Source organism: Podarcis gaigeae (genome assembly GCF_964106915.1).
Source record: "Podarcis gaigeae genome assembly, chromosome: Z".
In the NCBI taxonomy this organism is placed as follows: Eukaryota; Metazoa; Chordata; class Lepidosauria; order Squamata; family Lacertidae; genus Podarcis; species Podarcis gaigeae.
In genome coordinates, this window is record NC_139691.1 from 9,161,800 (window position 1) to 9,181,189 (window position 19,390).

At 44.7% G+C, this 19,390-nt stretch overlaps 1 protein-coding gene across 1 annotated transcript in view; it reads right to left on the bottom strand.

Annotated features, from left to right (window-relative positions):
* The window catches only part of LOC310836416 (uncharacterized protein), a 161,811-nt gene that overhangs the window by 14,902 nt on the left and 127,519 nt on the right, over nt 1-19,390 (bottom strand). Inside the window, exons 45-59 of the mRNA XM_083721576.1 lie at nt 16,570-16,677; nt 15,990-16,043; nt 15,058-15,111; nt 14,799-14,852; nt 11,250-11,303; nt 10,708-10,815; nt 9,091-9,144; nt 8,568-8,621; nt 7,738-7,791; nt 5,708-5,761; nt 3,925-3,978; nt 3,462-3,515; nt 1,224-1,277; nt 875-928; nt 703-756 (exon numbers count right to left, since the gene is read on the bottom strand). Coding sequence (XP_083577702.1) covers nt 703-756; nt 875-928; nt 1,224-1,277; nt 3,462-3,515; nt 3,925-3,978; nt 5,708-5,761; nt 7,738-7,791; nt 8,568-8,621; nt 9,091-9,144; nt 10,708-10,815; nt 11,250-11,303; nt 14,799-14,852; nt 15,058-15,111; nt 15,990-16,043; nt 16,570-16,677 — 918 coding nt within the window. The remainder of the gene's footprint in view (nt 1-702; nt 757-874; nt 929-1,223; nt 1,278-3,461; nt 3,516-3,924; nt 3,979-5,707; nt 5,762-7,737; nt 7,792-8,567; nt 8,622-9,090; nt 9,145-10,707; nt 10,816-11,249; nt 11,304-14,798; nt 14,853-15,057; nt 15,112-15,989; nt 16,044-16,569; nt 16,678-19,390) is intronic.

Below are 19,390 nucleotides of genomic sequence, written 5' to 3' on the forward strand. Positions count from 1 at the left end.
ACTATACACATCTGCACCGACTTAGGCCCTAGACTGTGGGTGCCCAGAAGCATGCATGACATGACATCATGATGTGATGTGATGTAACATGCGCAGCTTGGTCTCCGCACTCTGCTGCCACCTTCCAGTGCTGCGGCAGGGCTGGAACCTCTACCTCTGCTGCAGAGCCTCTGTTGGGGTCCACTGTGGCCGCAGGCACAGCCCAGAAGCACATCTGTGGCCACAGTGGGCCCCAACAGAGGCCCAGTTGCTGCAGTGCTGCTGGAGAGTTGGAGGTGAGGCAGCGGGCATCAGTGGCTGGGCACCCACATTGGAAGTTTTGTGGGTGCGCAGGCACCCCTGGAATTGGCAGCAGTACAACTTTTTTCTCAGGCTTTCCCTGACACAGAAGATGGGGTCCTGTTCCCCACCCCCCAATTATTTGTTTCAGTTCTCTGAGTTTCTGTTCTTATACAGTGGTACTTCGGGATGCAAACGGGATCTGTTCCAGAGCCCTGTTCGCATCCTGAACGGAACGCAAGATGCGACAGCGCGACTGCGCGTGTGTGGGTCATGTTTCGCCGCTTCCATGCATGCGCGTGACGCCATGCTCCGTTACTTCCTGGTCACTGCGGAGCGCAACACGAAAGCACTCAACCTGAAGCGTATTTATCCCGAGGTAGGACTGTAACTGTTTTACTGTTTTTAACATTGTGTTTTTACCTGCTCCCCTTTTGGTCCTGGCCTCCCAGGAACGCCCATGGGACCTCGCTTACCCTGAAAGAGAAAGAAAGTAATCACTGAGGACTAGGCCCTTTTTATGTTTAAACTGCTTTTCGCCAATCTCGAAACCTTCACAAACATGGTATGAGCAGCAACAGATTCTCACATGTACCTTAAAACCATTATCCCCCGGGGGACCAAGGTAGCCCATCATGCCTTTGATGCCCTACAGAAAGATGCCCAAGAAATGGAAAAGGATTAGTGATTCTCAACAATGTAAAAAATCAGTCAATTACAGTAACCTGTGTTACAACAGCCACTCAAAGAATAGGCTAGCGAATGCAATGCCTTCCAATGCAATGCCTTCTCCAGAATGGTCAATAGTTACAGGAGCTGCAGTTTGGTATAGAAGGAACTATCTTGGCTACTCTTGTCTTATGCTGTCAATTGTGAATGCAAGTTTAGCTGTTACATTAGCAAGCTGGTAGTATCAAGCTGAGACAGTAGCAATCAGCACCTACTTTTTCTCCTTTGGGCCCCTTGACTCCCTTGCCCCCCCTGAGCCCAGGAACACCCTGTGAATGGAAAAGACAAATAACACAATTATTTATAGTGCTTCATAGTTACTTACTCCCCGGGTGTCCACACCTGGCAGATGGATTTTCCCCCAAGCCAACCATACAACTGCAAAACACCTCACACATAGGTGCCAACTTCCTGGGGCCCCATGAAGTGGCCCAGCTGGCACTCATGACCATAAGAGGTCCAGAGAGTGGCAACATGAGAACAGGGCCTTTTCTGCAGTGGCTCCCTGTTTGTGGAAAGCTGTCCCCAGGAAGGCCTTCTCTCCCAGGCCTTTGGTGAATTAAATGATATATGGCTTTTTAAACTCTATTACTATGCTTCATTATTTATTATTATGCTATGCATTTTTGTGTTTTTCTATTGTGAACTGCCCTGTGATAAATAAAAATAAAAGATAATTGGGCCATTTGTTGGTAAGTTCAAAACTCGATGCCCTTGTTGAAGATTGGGAAGCTACAGCATGAATGCAGCACAAGTGGATAGAGTTCCAATATTAACTCCCCTTCACAGTCACACTGCACCACAAACTCAACAAACCCAATGAAAAACATGAAGGAGGAGCCAAGCAAACATGGTCCTGCTTTGGAATCTGTTTCTTAGGCTGCAACCCAGATACACTGAATGCAACAGAGCTTACCTCTGAGTGCATACCTAGGATTGCATTGTTGGTGCAAAAATAACTTTGGCAGAGCAGGGAGGAAAAGTTACAAGAACCTGCAATTATTATTTTTGTTGTCAATGGCAGAGGAAAAAACTTCCAAACTAAGAGCAAGGTTTCAAGCCAAGCTGTCTTCTAAGCAAAGCATGCTGGATGACACATCTTTATTAAGGAAAAATTACACCAGTCTATCCTTGCACTTGTTATGCTGCTGAACATCTATACTAATAAGGAACTCATGTGCTATGACTGCTTTGCAGCTATAGCTGTCAACTTTCAGATTTGAAAATAAGGGATCAGGAGCCTCACCTGTCCCGGGGACAGTCTATGGGTTATCTAACAATCCAGGATAGCAGCAGGAAGCAGCGGGAAATGGCGCTGGAATAAGGGAATTTCCCACAAAAAAAGGGAAGGTTGACAGCTATGTTTGCAGCCCAAAGGAGGCTACCAAGAAACAAGAGGGAAGTATCCACACACAGGCAATGACTGGTTGATGCATGTGGTCTTGGCAACCCGGAAGTGTTGGAAAAGGGGATGGAACATTGTGGAACGGGGGTGGGGGCATAATGGGGCAGAGCAGACATGCATGCTCTGCTGTTGTGTGCAATGACCCAGAACGCAAGCCCCACACAAATCAGGGGTTGCCTGTACCCAGGGGGAAACCCAAAGTTTGCAGAAACTCTTTCTCTCTCTCTATATATGGGAAAAAACCCCTAAGGGCAGCAACTGGTTTATTAGGGTTAATGGGACATTGCTCCACCCTCCGTCAGGCTTAACCTGTCTGTGTTTCTGCTTACAATTGGAGCAGGGAGCATCACTGAACGCAAGCTTCTTCTTCATTAATCTCATTGTTGTGCTTTATATAACTCAGCTGAGAGAAGGATAGGCTGTCATTGGGCTCTGGACCTACCTGTCCTTGGTGCTGCCAACACCTGTCACTGATCTCTGTACCAATCCCAACGGCTCGGCTCTAAGGGGGCAACCCAATGAGGGCTGAGCATGCTCATTGACCATGGAAAGCTGTAGCCATGTGTGTGCATGAGTGAATGAAAGAAGCCAAGGAGAAGGAGGAATGGAATGGGGTATCTTGGAAGGAAGCATGGCCAGCATGCAGAATCCCTGAACAGGAGTACCCCAACTGTTGCAACATGTTACAAATATTGCAGTTTTTTAATCTTTTGCCAGTGGGTATCTGGTAAGAGGCCAGTGTGGCGTAGTGGTTAGAGTGTCAGACTAGGACCTGGGAGACCAGGGTTCAAATCGCCACTTGGCCATGAAGCTCACTGGGTTATTTGGGCCAGTCACTGCCTCTTAGCCTAACCTGCGTCACAGGGTTGTTGTAGGGGCTGAATGAGAGTGATAACAATGTAAACCACCTTGAGTTCCTTGGAGAAAAAGCTGGGCTACAAAGACAAATGTGTCCCTGGAAGGATCTTAGTGCCTCTCCGTTACCTCTAGACTTCTGAACGTATACATAACTCAACTGTAACGAGCCACCCTTGTGATCAATACTTACATAAGGGCCTTGGGGTCCCCGGGGACCACGGAGACCATGTTCACCTTGAGAGCCCTGGAAGGTAGAAAATAGGGAAAGGAAGGGAAAATGGCTATAACTATTTCCTTAAGCCCAGCAGCAGCCCCCTCTTTGGCTGTTTCACCAACCTCCCCCAACTTGGCACCCTCTTGTTGTTTTGGGCCAACGGTCAGGTGTGAACAGAATTACATATAGAAAACACCACGTTGGGAAAGACTGCCATTAAGGCACCAGAGGATGTGGAAGAGGACCCACACCTGCACTGCAGCTAGACCTAAGATGGGTCACATCAGTGTCACGGCCACCACGGATATTCATACATATCACCCATCCAACCATTGAAGTAAATACAGGATGTAAAAGTGAATGACTCTCTCAGAAGAATAAAGGCGACAAGCATCAGCCATAATCAATAATTATTAAGAGTACAAAGCGTTTTGCCTACCTTGGGGCCTTTGGAGCCTCTTGGAGGTCTGGGTCCAGCTTTACCACGTTTGCCCTGATGGTGGTGGTGTAAACAGGGAAACAGAAAAGAGGTGGGCTGCCAGAGCTCAGGGTCTAACCCTGAGTTTCAGGGTTTCAGTTTTAACAATAAAAACATCAGCAACAAAAACACAAATAAGCATGATTTCAAATTCACTACAGACTGAATTTCCTTGAGGAACCCCATGTGCTTTTAATGTATGACCAGAGAGTATCTGGCAGGGGAAGAAACCAAGGATAAAGTATAATTTGTTAACAGATACTAAGGAAAGAGGTGGCTTCTCCCTGCCACATTTGAGGTTATATTATGAGGTGTCCTGTCTTTGCTGGCTGCAGGAGTGGATTGACTTAAAAAATGTGGATATTCTGAACTTGGAAGCTCACGGTAAAAGATTTGGTTGGCATGCATATCTATAATATGAAAAGACAAATGTTAAGATATACTTTTGTGAAAAAACCAGAAGCTTTTCTGTTAGGTATTCTAGGAAAGGACATTAGAAGAAAGGACTACAAGCTTTTCCAATATGCTGTAACGGCAGCCAGAATCCTGTTGGCCCAGAAGTGGAAACAAGAGGAGATACCGACGATAGAAGAATGGAGATCAAAATTGATAGACTATGCAGAATTGGACAAATTAACTGGGAAAATTAGATACACTAAAGACCAAAAGTTCATCGAGGACTGGGGGAAAATGGTGGATTATCTGAAAAACATATGTGGTGTAAATATAATGCTAGTGGGATTTCAAGAGGCACTGTAAAAAACAAATAAGTATTGTTTATTAAAAATAAGGGAGCAAGGGGGAACAATGGCAATGCGAAAGAAGGAATGTGTATTAAAGGTACAAATATGGATGATTGTCAGAGACGCTGAAGGAAGTCAAAAAACAGTTATGATTTGTTGTACTCGAGATGAAATGTATAATTGAATGGAAACCAATAAAATTTATTTTAAAAAAAAAGACAAATGTGCATAAAGGTTTCCTAAACCACTTGGTGAGAAAATCGATTTACTTGGTGTGGGAGAAATATTAAAATTTATCGGAACAGAAAACACCTTGGTGGTTCTCCCCACTGAATATCTGTGAAAAAACCTAATGCAGAAAGAGAGTGGGCAACTTATAAAGAGTTGCTATTTGAAGCAGAAGATCAATTGAAGAAAAAAAAAAGAGAATGTAAGACATCTGGTGACTGATTGGCTGCAATAGAGGCCTCTTGGAACACGTGTACTCTGTATCCATGGGGCCTCTTTTAATGGACTCACCCTGTAAATCCATGGTAGAGCATTGCTTTGCATGCAGAATGTTCCAGGTTCAAACCCCAGCATCTCCAGGTAAAGGTAAAGGTAAAGGGACCCCTGACCATTAGGTCCAGTCGTGGCCGACTCTGGGGTTGTGGCGCTCATCTCGCTCTATAGGCTAAGGGAGTCAGCATACAGCTTCCGGGTCATGTGGCCAGCATGACTAAGCTGCTTCTGGCGAACCAGAGCAGCGCATGGAAACGCTGTTTACCTTCCCGCTGGAGCGGTACCTATTTATCTACTTGCACTTTGATGTGCTTTTGAACTGCTAGGTTGGCAGGAGCAGGGACTGAGTGACGGGAGCTCACCCCATCGCAGGGATTCGAACCACTGACCTTCTGATCAGCAAGTCCTAGGCTCTGTGGTTTAACCCACAGCACCACCCGCGTCCCAGCATCTCCAGGTAGGGTTGGGTAAAAAGCAGGCGCTACAGTGTGATTTCTTACCTTTCTGCCTGGATTGCCAGGGAACCCGGGATGTCCATCATATCCACGCTGCCCCTAAGGGAAGAGATGGAGAGAAAAGAGAGATGGAGGCAAAACGTGAAGGCAGACTACTCCAGACACAACTTTAAAACCAGGTTTAATTCAACATGTGCACACCCTTTCACCGTGCCAAGCTTTGGGAAGGAAAAACCTGTTCTGCAGCTCATAAAAAAGAGTGGTTGATCCATCATTTGATTCCATTCTCCCCTCGCCTTTGACACCCAGCGTAGGTATTTTCAGGACCCACCCCATTTTTTGTGACTGATTTTTTTTTTAATTGAAAGTTTTAAAAACTGTCTTTAATGTTGCATTTTAAAATTGCTGCAACTTGCCCTTAGCACCTTAAGGTGAACTGAAGGTAATACATATTAATAGTAAGGATAACAACAAAAACAGCTTCTCATAAATTACTTCAAACCAATTTCACAGGAAAAGTATCAACAGTAAAAAGTTAAAAGCAATCCCTTGGTGTGCCTGGTTTCAATTGTTTGTTGTTGTTTAGTCGTTTAGTCGTGTCCGACTCTTCGTGACCCCATGGACCAGAGCACACCAGAGCAATTTTTTTTACATTTTTTCTTATCTTTTGCATTGTTGCACTTTCTGTAATTTTAATGTGTTTGTATTCATTTGTACAATGCTTTGGTGGGGCTTTGGGCAAAAAAAAAGCATTACACACATAAAGCAATGAATGTATGTCTACAATTGGCAAAAACAATTTCAGATCAATACAGATAAAAGTGTGGTGAGGGGAATAAAATCTGACAGGAGAAAAGTTAGTGGTAAATGGCACTGATTCAATGCTTATGATATTTTATTCTCTTGATAATTATGCTGTTTTAAATGTGCATTTTATATTTGATATCTTTTATTAATGTTTTCTTTTGAAAAGTTTAAGATTCTTTTGGTTAACGCTACTGTATTAAAGATGAATTCTGTAGTCAACCTTTTGAATTCTGTAGTTTTATTTTGAAATATCATAATATTTTAGTTTTTGGTAATTACATTGCGTTGAATGTACTCTTTAATTTTTAGTAATATGTTATTCTGGATGGCTTTATTTGATGTTTTAATGGGTTGTAAACTGTTTTTAGATTTCCCCCTTAAATATATAAAGCAGTGTAGAAATGAAATAAACAACAACACACAACAACAACAATTTAGTGGTGCTGGGGGGGTGTCCACCCCCAGCACCAGTTTTATGACACATTACACTTTTTAAACCTGAGAAGATGGTGGCAGAGAATGTGGGCTTAAGCCCCCACCGAAGATAGGCCCAATACAACTGCAGGAGTTTGTCTACACTTGTCTATAACTGCGGGCTTGTCTACACTTGCCCTGGTGCTTTCCCCCTGGGGACACCCACTGTTTACCGCTGAATCAGAGCAAACACCAATCGGGTTTTCTCCAGATTAACGTTTGCTCTGATTCAGCACTAAAGAGTGGATTTTCCAGGGGAAAGCAGCGGGGCAAAGGCAAAACTTCTCAGACACATGCCTAGACAATTAAAAGGCAAAAGATTTATACGATCTGAGGTGAAACCAGTTAAAAACCCCTTAGACCTGTGCTTTTGGGCACGGGAGAAGTCAAAGTGTAGACAAGCCTTGAGACAAGCAAAAATAACTAGGAAGCAGCTCAGTGATGGGTTCACCATCAAAGCCATGATGAAAAACACTGCGATAGAAAACAAAGCACCTACAATTGATTCATCTGGCATCAGTCAGAAAAAAGGGTTTCTCTGTCCTTATGGAACAGTCTCCCCTTTGAGATTCAGTGGATGCCTTCAGTGATGTGTTCCTATTAGTCAAAGACATTCCTGCCCACTGAAGAAGCTCACCTTTTGTTATTTATTCTTAACCTACTCAATGATCCATATATATTGTATGTAGTTTTATGAAGTTGTATTGTTTTACATTGTAGTGGTATACAAATCAGTCAGTCTGTCAAGTCAGTTAGTCAACCAAATAAAATAAAAATTGGTAGAAAAAAAATACCTTTTCTCCTTTACGGCCTTTTGGACCAGCCAGACCTGGTAGACCTAGAGGCCCCTGAAATACACATACAGTGGTACCTCGGGTTACATACGCTTCAGGTTACACACGCTTCAGGTTACAGACTCCGCTAACCCAGAAATAGTGCTTCAGGTTAAGAACTTTGCTTCAGGATGAGAACAGAAATCAGGCTCCGGCAGCGCGGCAGCAGCAGGAGGCCCCATGAGCTAAAGTGGTGCTTCAGGTTAAGAACAGTTTCAGGTTAAGAACGGACCTCCAGAACGAATTAAGTACTTAACCCGGAGTACCACTGTACAAAGAAAGAGAATCTTGGGATAGCAAAAACCCTTTATCACCTTTTCCTTTATTTCTCTCTCCCCTGCCTCAGTTGGTACTGAGAACTATGGGAAGGAAGAGTGGATCTTTCTTCTTACCATGAGTTTTTGTTCATCTATAGCACTTGGCTTTCTTGCCACCAAGTTGGCAAGCACTATCAAGCTTTGGGGAGGGGGGTCCCACTTCAACTTGGGAGGTGAGGTTTGTAGAGATTCCACCTCATCTTGTATAAGGTAAAAAACCACCCAAGGCTGGTGCTCACTAGGAACTGATAGGCAGGCCAACAGCAAACCAGAGCAAATGACAGGTGGAGCCAGAGCCAATATAAGGCATAGTCAGCTAATTCCAGTTTGTGATTCTGCACAAAGCATATAGTTTCAGCAAATATATTGGGATTCTTTTGTAGCATGTAACCCATTTTCTTAGGGTGAACAGAATTCTGGAGGGGAGAGGTCCATGGAAGAAGTTGACTTAGATTCTAATACATGGTACTCCACCTGTTGGCCTGATGCCCCTTCATGTCCCAGATCTCCTTTCTTGCCTGGGGGTCCCTGAAAGAAAGAAGGGAAGAAAGAAAAAGAGTAATACAAGAGCTGAAAGTTTATTCAATGAATCAGTGAATCAACTAAAAACATTTAGCTTGTCTAAAACAGAGATCCACACGTTCCCATCTTCAGATGTTGCTTCTAGAGGGTCACAGGTTAGGAAGATAGGAAGCTGCCTTATACTGAGTCAAATCAATTGGTCCATGTACCTTAGGATTGTCAACACTGGCTGGCAGCAGCTCTCCAGGATTTCAGATTGTCTTTTCCAGCCCCACCTGGAGTTGCTGGGGGCAATGAAGGTCTCTAAAGCCTTCCCTTTATCCTGAATGCCCATTGGTGGATCAGAATGTATCTCTAATTAATCCAGTCTTCTATTTGAATACACACATGTATTCAGAGATACCTGTCCTATATGAAATCCTTCCCCACTGATCCCCTAAATGAATAGAAAAAACAGCAAGGAGAACCGACTCACATCAAGACCAACTAGCCCTGCTGCTCCAGTTTTACCAGGGGGACCACAATCGCCCTAAAAATCCAAGGGAGAGAAAACAAACATGTTCAATTGTAAAATCACAAGTGGAGTATGCAACTATTATATCTTGCCAGTAGCATAGCTAGCCAGGGGCAGGGGGTGGGAGGTAGGGAGTCTGCACTGGGCGGGGAGGCATAGGGTGCCATGGGGGTCTGTAGTGCACACTATGGCTGCTGTGCATTGGGGGGAGGGAATCCAGGTGGCATGGCGGTTGTTGGGCTTTTGGGGCACTGCACTCCACTGGGGGTGGAGCCACTTCCCGTCCCTGAAATCGGCAGCTACGGAATTTTGGTGGCTGCCCTAAAAACAGCTCAGGTGCCAGCAGAGGTTACTATGTGGCTGTATCATGCCTTCTGCCTGTTAAAAGATGTACAGCCCCATCTATATCAGCTACTGTATTTTTCACTCTATAAGACACACCAGACCACAAGACGCACCTAGTTTTTGGAGGAGGAAAACAAGAAAAAATATATTCTGAATCTCAGAAGCCAGAACAGCACGAGGGATCACTGCGCAGTGAAAGCAGCAATCCCTCTTGCTGTTCTGGCTTCTGGGATAGCTGTGCAGCCTGCATTCGCTCCATAAGATGCACACACATTTCCCCTTACTTTTTAGGAAGGAAAAAGTGAGTCTTGTAGAGCAAAAAATACGGTATGTTCTACCTCCCCTGTCAGAGGCAGTGTGCCTCTTGTGTCCTGCTGCTGGGAAATGCAAATAGGGAAAGGTGCTGTTGTGCTTAAGTCCTGCAGGTTTCATTTGGACATCTGGTTGGCCATTGTGAGAACAAGATGCTGGACTAGATGAGCCTTTAGCCTGATCCAGCTGCGCCCTTTTTATGTGCTTATGTTCTTATGCTTTTCAGATCTATGATATGATAAAGTAGATACAGTTTTCTTTCATGGAAAAGGTTCAGCCCTTAAAAAGCAATTGAATGCACCTGAGCACCTAGCTCCACCAGTACAACAAGCTCCCCATATCTTCTGACGCACAGGCAGGTCTGAACCTTGATGTTTCTCTTTTTATGCATGAGCTACTGCCAACATATAGCCCCAAGAATTGCTCAAAGGGGTTTGTGAGCTCAAAGTGAGATCATTGCTACATATTACATATTGCAACTTCCCAAAGCAGAGAAAATTAAGGGCAGTGCTGAAGGATTTAATGCACTGTCTTGTTTTTTAGATGAGAGAGTATAAGAGACCTAGGTTGTAACATCAGTTTTATTTATACAAGCAGAGCAAAGTGGAATCAAAGAGGCTCTTCCTGCAGCAGGTAAATCTGCCATTGGGATTCCCAGAGGGTGGCTGTCTCCTCCTATGCATCCTCCATTTTCCAAAATCAAATGGCAAACTTCTTTGTAAACCCCTTTTCTGGCAACATCCAACCTGCAGTGTCATCTCCCAAAGGCTGGAGAGAGATTCTCTGATATCAAGGAACATTACAATTCTTTTGCTTAAGAAACTAAGCATTTACCAGTTCCTCACTCAAAGTGAACGGTCCATACACTGTAATCAAGATGGCAAGACTCAACAACATCATCAGCTAAGAGCTAGGTCTTACCTTTGGGCCAGGCTCTCCTTTCCCACCTATATCTCCTTTCGATCCTTCCCGACCATCAAAACCCTGGAGACCTTGAACACCCTTGGTACCCACAGGGCCTGCTGCACCCTAGAGATTGCAAATGAGAGAGATGGCACAATTTTTTTACATTTCTTTTTGAAACTGCCAATATGCTGTACATAGAATGAGCTGCAAGAAGAGATGGCCCCCCCATCCCAGCAGCATAGTGGGAAATGTAGTTTTTCTAGCATTCTTTTCTCTTATTTCCACTCCAACAAAAACAAAAACAAGAATATCAAGCAACTGCTTTATTCATCCTCACTTGCTGCCAGTTGCTTTGGTGGAACATCTAGAGTTTGTGTGAATGTGCGTATACATGCACACACTCACTGGAGCTGAAGTCCAACAACATCTAATGCATGGGGAAGGAGCACAGGTTCCCCAACCCTGCTAGATAAACTCTTAATTTGAGCAGCTTCACTGCTGAAGCAGCAGCTCCTGAGCTCTGCCTTCCTGAACCATAATAATAGACAAGTACTTACAGAAGGACCTGGCTTGCCCTGATCTCCCTTCCTCCCATCATCTCCTGGGAACCCCTGAAATAAAGAAATACCAACAACACTTTTATTCACAGTCGTATTTTATTTATGCAATGCTTGCATGTTCAAAATGTTTCAGCGACTTTTATTTTGTTAAAATGCTTATGAAGAACCATATAAAGTAGGTCAGGATTCTTATCCACATTTTGCTAACACTTTGTGTGTGTATGTGGCTGAGTAAAAACAACATAAGGTAAAAGGTAAAGGGACCCCTGACTGTTAGGTCCAGTCGTGGCCGACTCTGGGGTTGTGGCGCTCATCTCACTTTATTGGCCGAGGGAGCCAGCGTACAGCTTCCAGGTCATGTGGCCAGCATGACTAAGCCGCTTCTGGCAAACACTGTTTATCTTCCCGCCAGAGCGGTACCTATTTATCTACTTGCACTTTGATGTGCTTTCGAACTGCTAGGTTGGCAGGAGCTGGGACCAAGCAACGGGAGCTTACCTCGTCGTGGGGATTCGAACCGCCGACCTTCTGATCGGCGAGTCCTAGGCTCTGTGGTTTAACCCACAGCGCCATCCGCATCCCGCAAAACATGCCTAAGTCTAATTAAGGCAAGACAGGGTTAATAATATAGAGTAAGCTGTCCTATCAGGTTTAGCTACATCCACTTCCCTTCTGTGATGGTTCTAGGGGTTGCTTGTGCGTAAGCCGGTGCAAACACCTGGCTGTATTGCCTGAGTGAACCTTTTCTGTCCGGACAGCCACTCACCCGTGGCTGTCTCAATCGCTGACAGAATCCGTCAGTGGGCGTTTCTTAAACTTCTTCCAGCAAAGAAGCTCTTTGACGCCTAGTCTCCTCCTACCCTCTCTGCACGAAAGCCTTCTGCGCAAGGAGGGCGTAGGCATCGGAGGACCTCTACCCTCCCCGCTGGTCCCCGGCAAGGAGTCATGGGACCGCCTCGCCGCTTCCCCCATCTGCCCCCCTTCTCCACTGGTGCTACGCTGATTCTTTTCCCCAGAAGATGGGCTGCCTCTCCCAATCCTGGGACGCTTTCTGGAATCCCTCTGGATTTTGCTCTCTCCCTCCGGCACTGATGGCAGTTCCCTGACACCTTCCATTGGGAGGAAATGGGTAATCACGCCTATTGTTCTCCCCCAGTCTACCTAAGAAGCTCAGTGTGTGAGGAGGACTGCGCTGATTGTGCCAAGCTCAGACCACATGGCTCTCATGAGCCATTTGTTACTATATCAATAATTTAAGAACTTGCACCACTTTGGAACTAAACTAAACTAAGTTTTACTGCCTGTGCAACCTTTCTGACTGATGTATGGAGAGGCACAAGAAGCTGAACTTTGGAGAATTGTAAGTAAACTATTGCAACTTAATAAATGTATGGTCTTTTCCTACAGTGGGGGAAGAGGAGATTATTTTGGAACTCACTTGGAAATATATATTTTAAAGGTCTAACAGCATATACTTCCACACTTTACTTTGCTGAATATTTTGAGTTTTTAAATCTCTGCTGGTGTTCTCTCACCAAAAAGTACTTGCCTCAAACCTGGATCTTGGCATCCAGGGAGTTCTCCTTTTATACCTACTTTGCTTCCTTACCACCACCAAATACATGGTGGGCTGGTGAAAGGGCATGGGGAAGGGCTTTAGCTCAATGACACGGTATTTGTTTTGTTTGCACTGGGTCCCTGGTTCAATCTCTGGCATCTTCAGGTGGGGCTGGGAGAGACACCTCTTTGTATCACCAGAGTGCAATTGCTAGGCAGTGCAGGATCTACTGAGCTAGGCAGGACCAATGGTTTGACTTGGGCCAGGCAGCCTCCATATGTTCCTGTTTTATTCAGCTCTTTATTCAGAGCCCAGAGGGCTTAGAACATACATTGTTCTTTGATGAAAGACAAAGAGCTGAGTGACAGAACCCATGCTTTCTTTGCAAAAGACCTCCAGTTCAGTCCTCAGCATCTCCAGGTAGGCTCTTGCCTGAAATCCTGGAGAGCCACTGCCAGTCAGTGCAGACAATACTGAAATAGCTGGAACAGCGGTCTAGTCTGGATGAGGCAATTTCCCACATTTCTATGAAAAACATCTGCCTCTAGCTGGGACACGGGTGGCGCTGTGGCTTAAACCACAGAGCCTAGGACTTGCCGATTAGAAGATTGGCGGTTCGAATCCCTGCGACGGTGTGAGCTCCCGTTGCTCGGTCCCTGCTCCTGCCAACCTAGCAGTTCGAAAGCACATCAAAGTACTAGTAGATAAATAGGTACCGCTCCGGCAGGAAGGTAAACGGCGTTCACCAGAAGCGGCTAAGTCATGCTGGCCACATGACCCGGAAGCTGTACGCTGGCTCCCTTGGCCAATAAAGCGAGATGAGCACTGCAACCCCAGAGTCTGTCACAATTGGACCTAATGGTCAGGGGTCCCTTTACATTTACTAGCTGGAGTCTCTGCCTGGAGGGCTGTGGTAACACTGGCTGCTAGGGATGGATAAATCTGCTAATGTGTTTCTCTTGATTTCTTCTTTTTCCCCTCTGAAGGTCAGCTCTCCACATTTCTCCATTAATTTGTAGTTTTCAAACAAACAAACAAACAAAAATCCTCTCAAACGTCTGACAGCATTTTTATGTTCTCCTATTTCTAGTGCAAATTTCTTGCCCATGCTTACATTGTGTTTTTATGTTGCAAACCACCCTGCGATCTCTGGATAAACAGGCCAATATACAAATTTAATAAATAATAATAATAGATAGCACCTGGTGCCCCAGATCTTTATGAGGGCAATGTGATCCAGCTATACATCTGATTTACACAACTTTTTGCAAGCAATATTGTTTTACAGCATGCACTGTTGTATGCTATTTCCCCAGCACATGCATTTTTATTTTTTCTTTAAATTTTCTTTATACTTTTCAGATATATACATTTCACTGATTTTACAATCATTTTGACATTTTAAAACTTGACTTCCTTCCCCCTCTTTCTGCGGTTCCTTAAATTTATTTTTAATATCTTCTGCATATCCAAATTAACTAAACTTACTCAGTTATTTCTCTTCTTTAAATATATACTCTTATGTAGTTGCAGGTTATTACTATAATCCTGACAGTGTTTTTATGTGTTTACAATTTATCTGTAAATATTCAATAAACCATTTCCATTCTTTTATAGAAAGTATGTTATCTTGATTTCTTATTCTTCTAGTATCTGCATTTTTCATTCAGGCTTTCCTCTAATACGCCTAGTTTTGCACACATTTATTTTAGTAGCAAAATGTGAATTTTGAAGGATGGCTGTGTTTTGATTTGCATATCATTCCAATAAATACAAATATGATAGCATCCTATTAAAATGTGAATGTTATTATTATTATGAAATTTCTATACCGCCCTTCGCCGAAAGACCACAGGGCGGTTTACAGTATCAAAACACCTACTGATGGTATTCCAGACCTATCATTATGAGGGGAGTGTGAGCCACCTATGCATATTATTTATATTTCAAGAAGAATGAGATTTGGGCACCAAGTGCCTTGCCCTTACCACCAGTCCTGTAGCACCACTAGGTCCAATTGCACCATGAGGTCCTGGCTTTCCCTGAGAGGAAGAAGAAAAGGAGGGGTGGGAAGAATTGTGAAATGGGAAGCACCATTTTACTACCTGGGAAACAGGTGAGCTGCCTCAGTTAAATTGACGATACTGACTCACTGCACACACATATACTTCTCCCAAAACTATAATCGTATTTTTGTCCCATATCCCTTACTCTACCAGCAAAGTCATGGGCAAAAAATGGAGGTACCTTCATTCCTTCAGGACCATCCAATCCCGGAAGCCCCCGGACTCCAATTTCACCCTGCAATGCCAAAAAAAGAGCAGAGGTCACTGACAAGACACATCTCTCTGGCTTATGGCTGGATTTGATGTGTGTCATGTTCCCAGCTTGAGGGCCCCAGTGCTGGCCTTAGAAAGGCTCTGATTCATTTGAATGTTGGACTCCACTCTAGATGGGGCATTGGTTCTGGCATGTTTCCTGGAGGTGCAACAGCAGCAGTAGAACACAACAAGAAGTTTCACCAGCATGCAGCAGCAAGCTGACATCAAACCACTATTTATTTTGCAGGGCCACAAATAGCACTACCTCTAAAGCTTGCCATGCTGGCTGGGGATTGATTGGAGTTGTAGTTCAATAACATCTAGAGGGCCACAGGCCCTCCTATTCCTTCTTTAGGATCCGGGGTACTGCTGAGCAGCCCAGCTCAGCGGTTCAAGGTGTCATGCCTCCTGTATCCTGCAATGATCTGGACACAGAGTTAGAGGCAGCAGGGGCATCAGATGGGGAGCCAGGTCTGGGGCTGGGTTTAGAGCTGCCTGTGGAAGATAGAGAGACCACTGTGACAAAGGTGGTTGGGCTCCCACCAGGTGGGAGACTATGGAAAGGAAAAGTGACCATCTTCAGGTCAGAGGGTTGACCCTTTAAGGCTCTCAAGGGGGTGAAGCCTGGAAGAAATAGTCTGGAGACAGAAACATAAAAGGCCTCCGTCTGTCCCCAATTGGTGTCTGTACAAGTTGGATGTGCCTCACTACCAGGCTCTGTTGCTTTCCCTATGGGTTTTGGCATTGGACCAGAACACAGCTCAAGGACCTTGGCCAATGCCTAAACCTTGCCAAGGTGGCATCACTTGCAGGTCCAGCATGACCTCTGTGAGGCCACAGCTATGAAATGGGTCCTACCTGCGCTCCTCTTGCTCCTCCAGGTCCTGCATTTCCAGCTATGCCTGCTTGGCCCTTTATGGAAAAATAGAGGAGAGAAAATGAGGCACAGGATGAATTAAACTGATTCTCCCGATGGAAACTCTGGAGACAGAACCTGCCCTAGCTCCTTCCCCACTAGAAAAAAATATATCACAAGAGCAGGCATGCTTTTTAGGCACATAAGACAATGCTTTGGAGTGACAGCACTCATCAAAGGGCAGGGAAATCCACCTGCTTTATCAGTTTGATATTTTTGTCTCTTCTCCGTTTTATTGTTACAAAGGATGTTGTTATATTACTGGAATGTTTTATTCCTGTTTCTTTTGGTAAAGAAATATTGTATGGTGCCCTGGAGTTCATCAGGATGGAGGGTGGCCTAGAAATCTGTAAACAAATAAATTCTGTAGGTCCCGGTTCACCAACTAAATAAATCCCAGGAGAACAGTGGTGGGATGACTTGTGGGTCTCAACACCCTCTCCTATTGTCCATGACTGGGGCTGATGGGGGTTGTAGTCCCCATCCCTGCACCATTAGTTGGAATGCTGTTAGTGTACTTGCCAAGAAACCTTCTTGTCCCTTTGCTCCTCTGCGACCCTTTCCACCAACTGGCCCCATAGTGCCACGTGGCCCAGGCAGCCCTGAAGGTCCTCTGCTGCCAGCGCTGCCCTGTTCCAGAAGAAAAAGGAGGAGGAGAAAGATTATTATTATTACTCCATTGGTTCTTAGTCTTTAACCCACTGGTGTGCTATGTCTTGCGGGGGGGGGGGGGGGGTCACCTGCTAGTCACCTTCTAAGGATCACCTGCTGATTCAGGGGCTGTGTTCCACTCTGGGCAACTTTCTGGTGGGCATATACCAGTGGCGGGCAGGACCGGAGGCAAAAATAGTTGGAGCAATAAATATAAATTTGACATCTGTACACACCCCTACCTCTATCCTACCTCCAGGCAAGCAAGTGGCATTACCAGAGCTTGAGAATAAATTCAAGCCAGGCAAAAACAGTTAAGGAGGGTGCCAAGGGCATGTGATTGGAGAGAGTCATGAGCATAGCTGTCAACTTTCAGATTTGAAAATAAGGGATCAGCAGCCTCTAAAATAAGGGATCAGCAGCCTCACCTGTCCTGGGGACAGTCTACGGGATATCTAGCAATCCAGGATAGCAGCAGGAAGCAGCGGGAAACAGCACTGGAATAAGGGAATTCCCCCCCCCCCCAAAAGGGAAGGCTGACAGCTATGGTCATGAGGGATGCAGAGAGAGAGAATCCTGTGGACCAGGTCTGAGGTTCCTCACCCATGGAACTCTCCTCTGCTGGTTGTCTGAAGCCACTGCAACATTTTATTTTATTTTAACTGTTGGTCACTGTGAGAATAGGAAGCTGGACCAGATGGGCCATTGGCCTGGTTCACTTAGGGATCATCTTATGTTTTTCATCCCTGACTATCATCCCTGATAATTGGTCATGCTGGCTGGAGCTAATGGGAGTTGCAGTCCAACCTCTGGATGGCCACAGGTTCTCTATTTTTGTCCTATGTTAGAATCCTACGACTGTTGAGTTGAAAGGGACCCCCTGGGTCATCTAGTCCATGCTCTGCAATACAGTATATGCTGTTGCTGTTATATTTATTTATTTATTTATATGTATTACCTATTTGTGTTGCAACAAATTTTAGATCAGTATTAAACGTAGCCAAAACAAATTGCAACCACAGGAATACTCTAGGAATCAACATAGTGCAAAGTGCCAGACCAGGACCTGAGAGCCCAGGGTTTGAAACCCTACTCATTCATGAAACTTGCTGGGTGACCTTGGACCAGTCCATCCTTACCCTACCTCACAGAGCTGTTGTGCGGGGTTAAATGAAGAAGGGAAGAACCATGTAGGGCAGATTGAGCTCTTTGGAAATAAAAGTTGGGATATAAATGCAATAAATATTTAATAATAATAAATAAATTGTTTTCCAAGTTTGGACTTTTTAAAAAACCAACCAACCAACAAACAAACCAGTGTTCATGACACTCCCTGGGTGACCTTAGGTAATTCACACTCTCTCAGTCTAACCTACCTCACAAGGATAACACAGAATGGGAAGAGAACTATGTATACCACCTTGAGTTCCTTGAAGGAAAGGTGGAATATAAATGCAATAAACATGCAAATGTGGTCAAAATGGAACACTCTATGCTTTAAATGACTGCTTTCAATATATATATATATATATATATATATATATATATATATATATATGCAGGTTTTGGTGTCCTCGGGTGTCTTCCCGTGTAAAAGTTGGGGTGTCTAGGCGACGTTTCGACGAGGTCTCACTCGTCATCTTCAGGCTGGTGCTTTCGGCTTCTTGTTACTGGAACAGAGCGGGATCTCAATGTTTGAGTTCCTATAAATACTGTAGAGGGGGTGTGGTGTCTAGCCTCCAATGTTCTGGGCAGAGAGGAAGTTCCCAGGCTAGTGTGCCTTTTCTTCTTTTGTTCCTTAATTACTTGAGAGATACCTTGAGTGATTTCTTGAGTGATATCCTGAGTACCACTTAGGTGGGTCATTAGGTGTGGATTAGTTGCTAAAGTCTTTGTGTCTTGACCTCTTGAACTTTGTGAAGAGTTTTCCTGAGAAGATGGCTGTATTGCACTTAGTTGTGCTTTGGCTTGGCTTCGTGTATAGGGGCGAGCTGTGGTTTTGTGGCTTGTGTCAGCCAGATCTGTGTAGGGATTGCAGGGGGGTGCAGCATCCGGAGGTGCCACCATGGATTGGCTACTGGATGGTGTCAGTAATTCATCTGTGGAGAGGGTCTGGGTTTGGGTCTGGTGTGGTTGATTGGTGTTGGCGTTCTGTGTGCCTCTGGATCTGGTGTCAGTTTTTGTGGGGAGGGCTAATTTCCAGATGTCTGGCAAGCGGGATGTGTCGTCACGCTTGTTCATGTTGTGAGGGTGTTTCTCTATCTCGATGGCTTCCATGATTATTCTCTTGTGGTGATGTTCCGTGTTAAAGAGCAATTTGGAATCTGCAAAATTAATTTCGTGTCCTGTTTCTTTCATGTGTTGGAAAAGAGAGGAAGTTTTTTCTTCTTTTTTGACGGCATTCTTGTGTTCTGCGATACGTGCATTTATTCGTCTGTTTGTTTGTCCAATGTACGTGGCTGGGCAGACTTTGCAGGGTATTTCATAGATCCCTTGGTTTTCCAACTGGATTTTATCCTTGGGGTTTCTGAGGATATTGGCTATTTTTTGGTTGGTGCAAAAGGCTGTTTTGATATTGTGTTTATGGAGGATTTTGCTAATTTTATCTGTAGTGCCCTTGATATAAGGAAGGAGGGCCATGCCATTGTTTTCTTCTGTGTCTTGGTTTTTGGGGGGTGTTTCCTTTTGGATT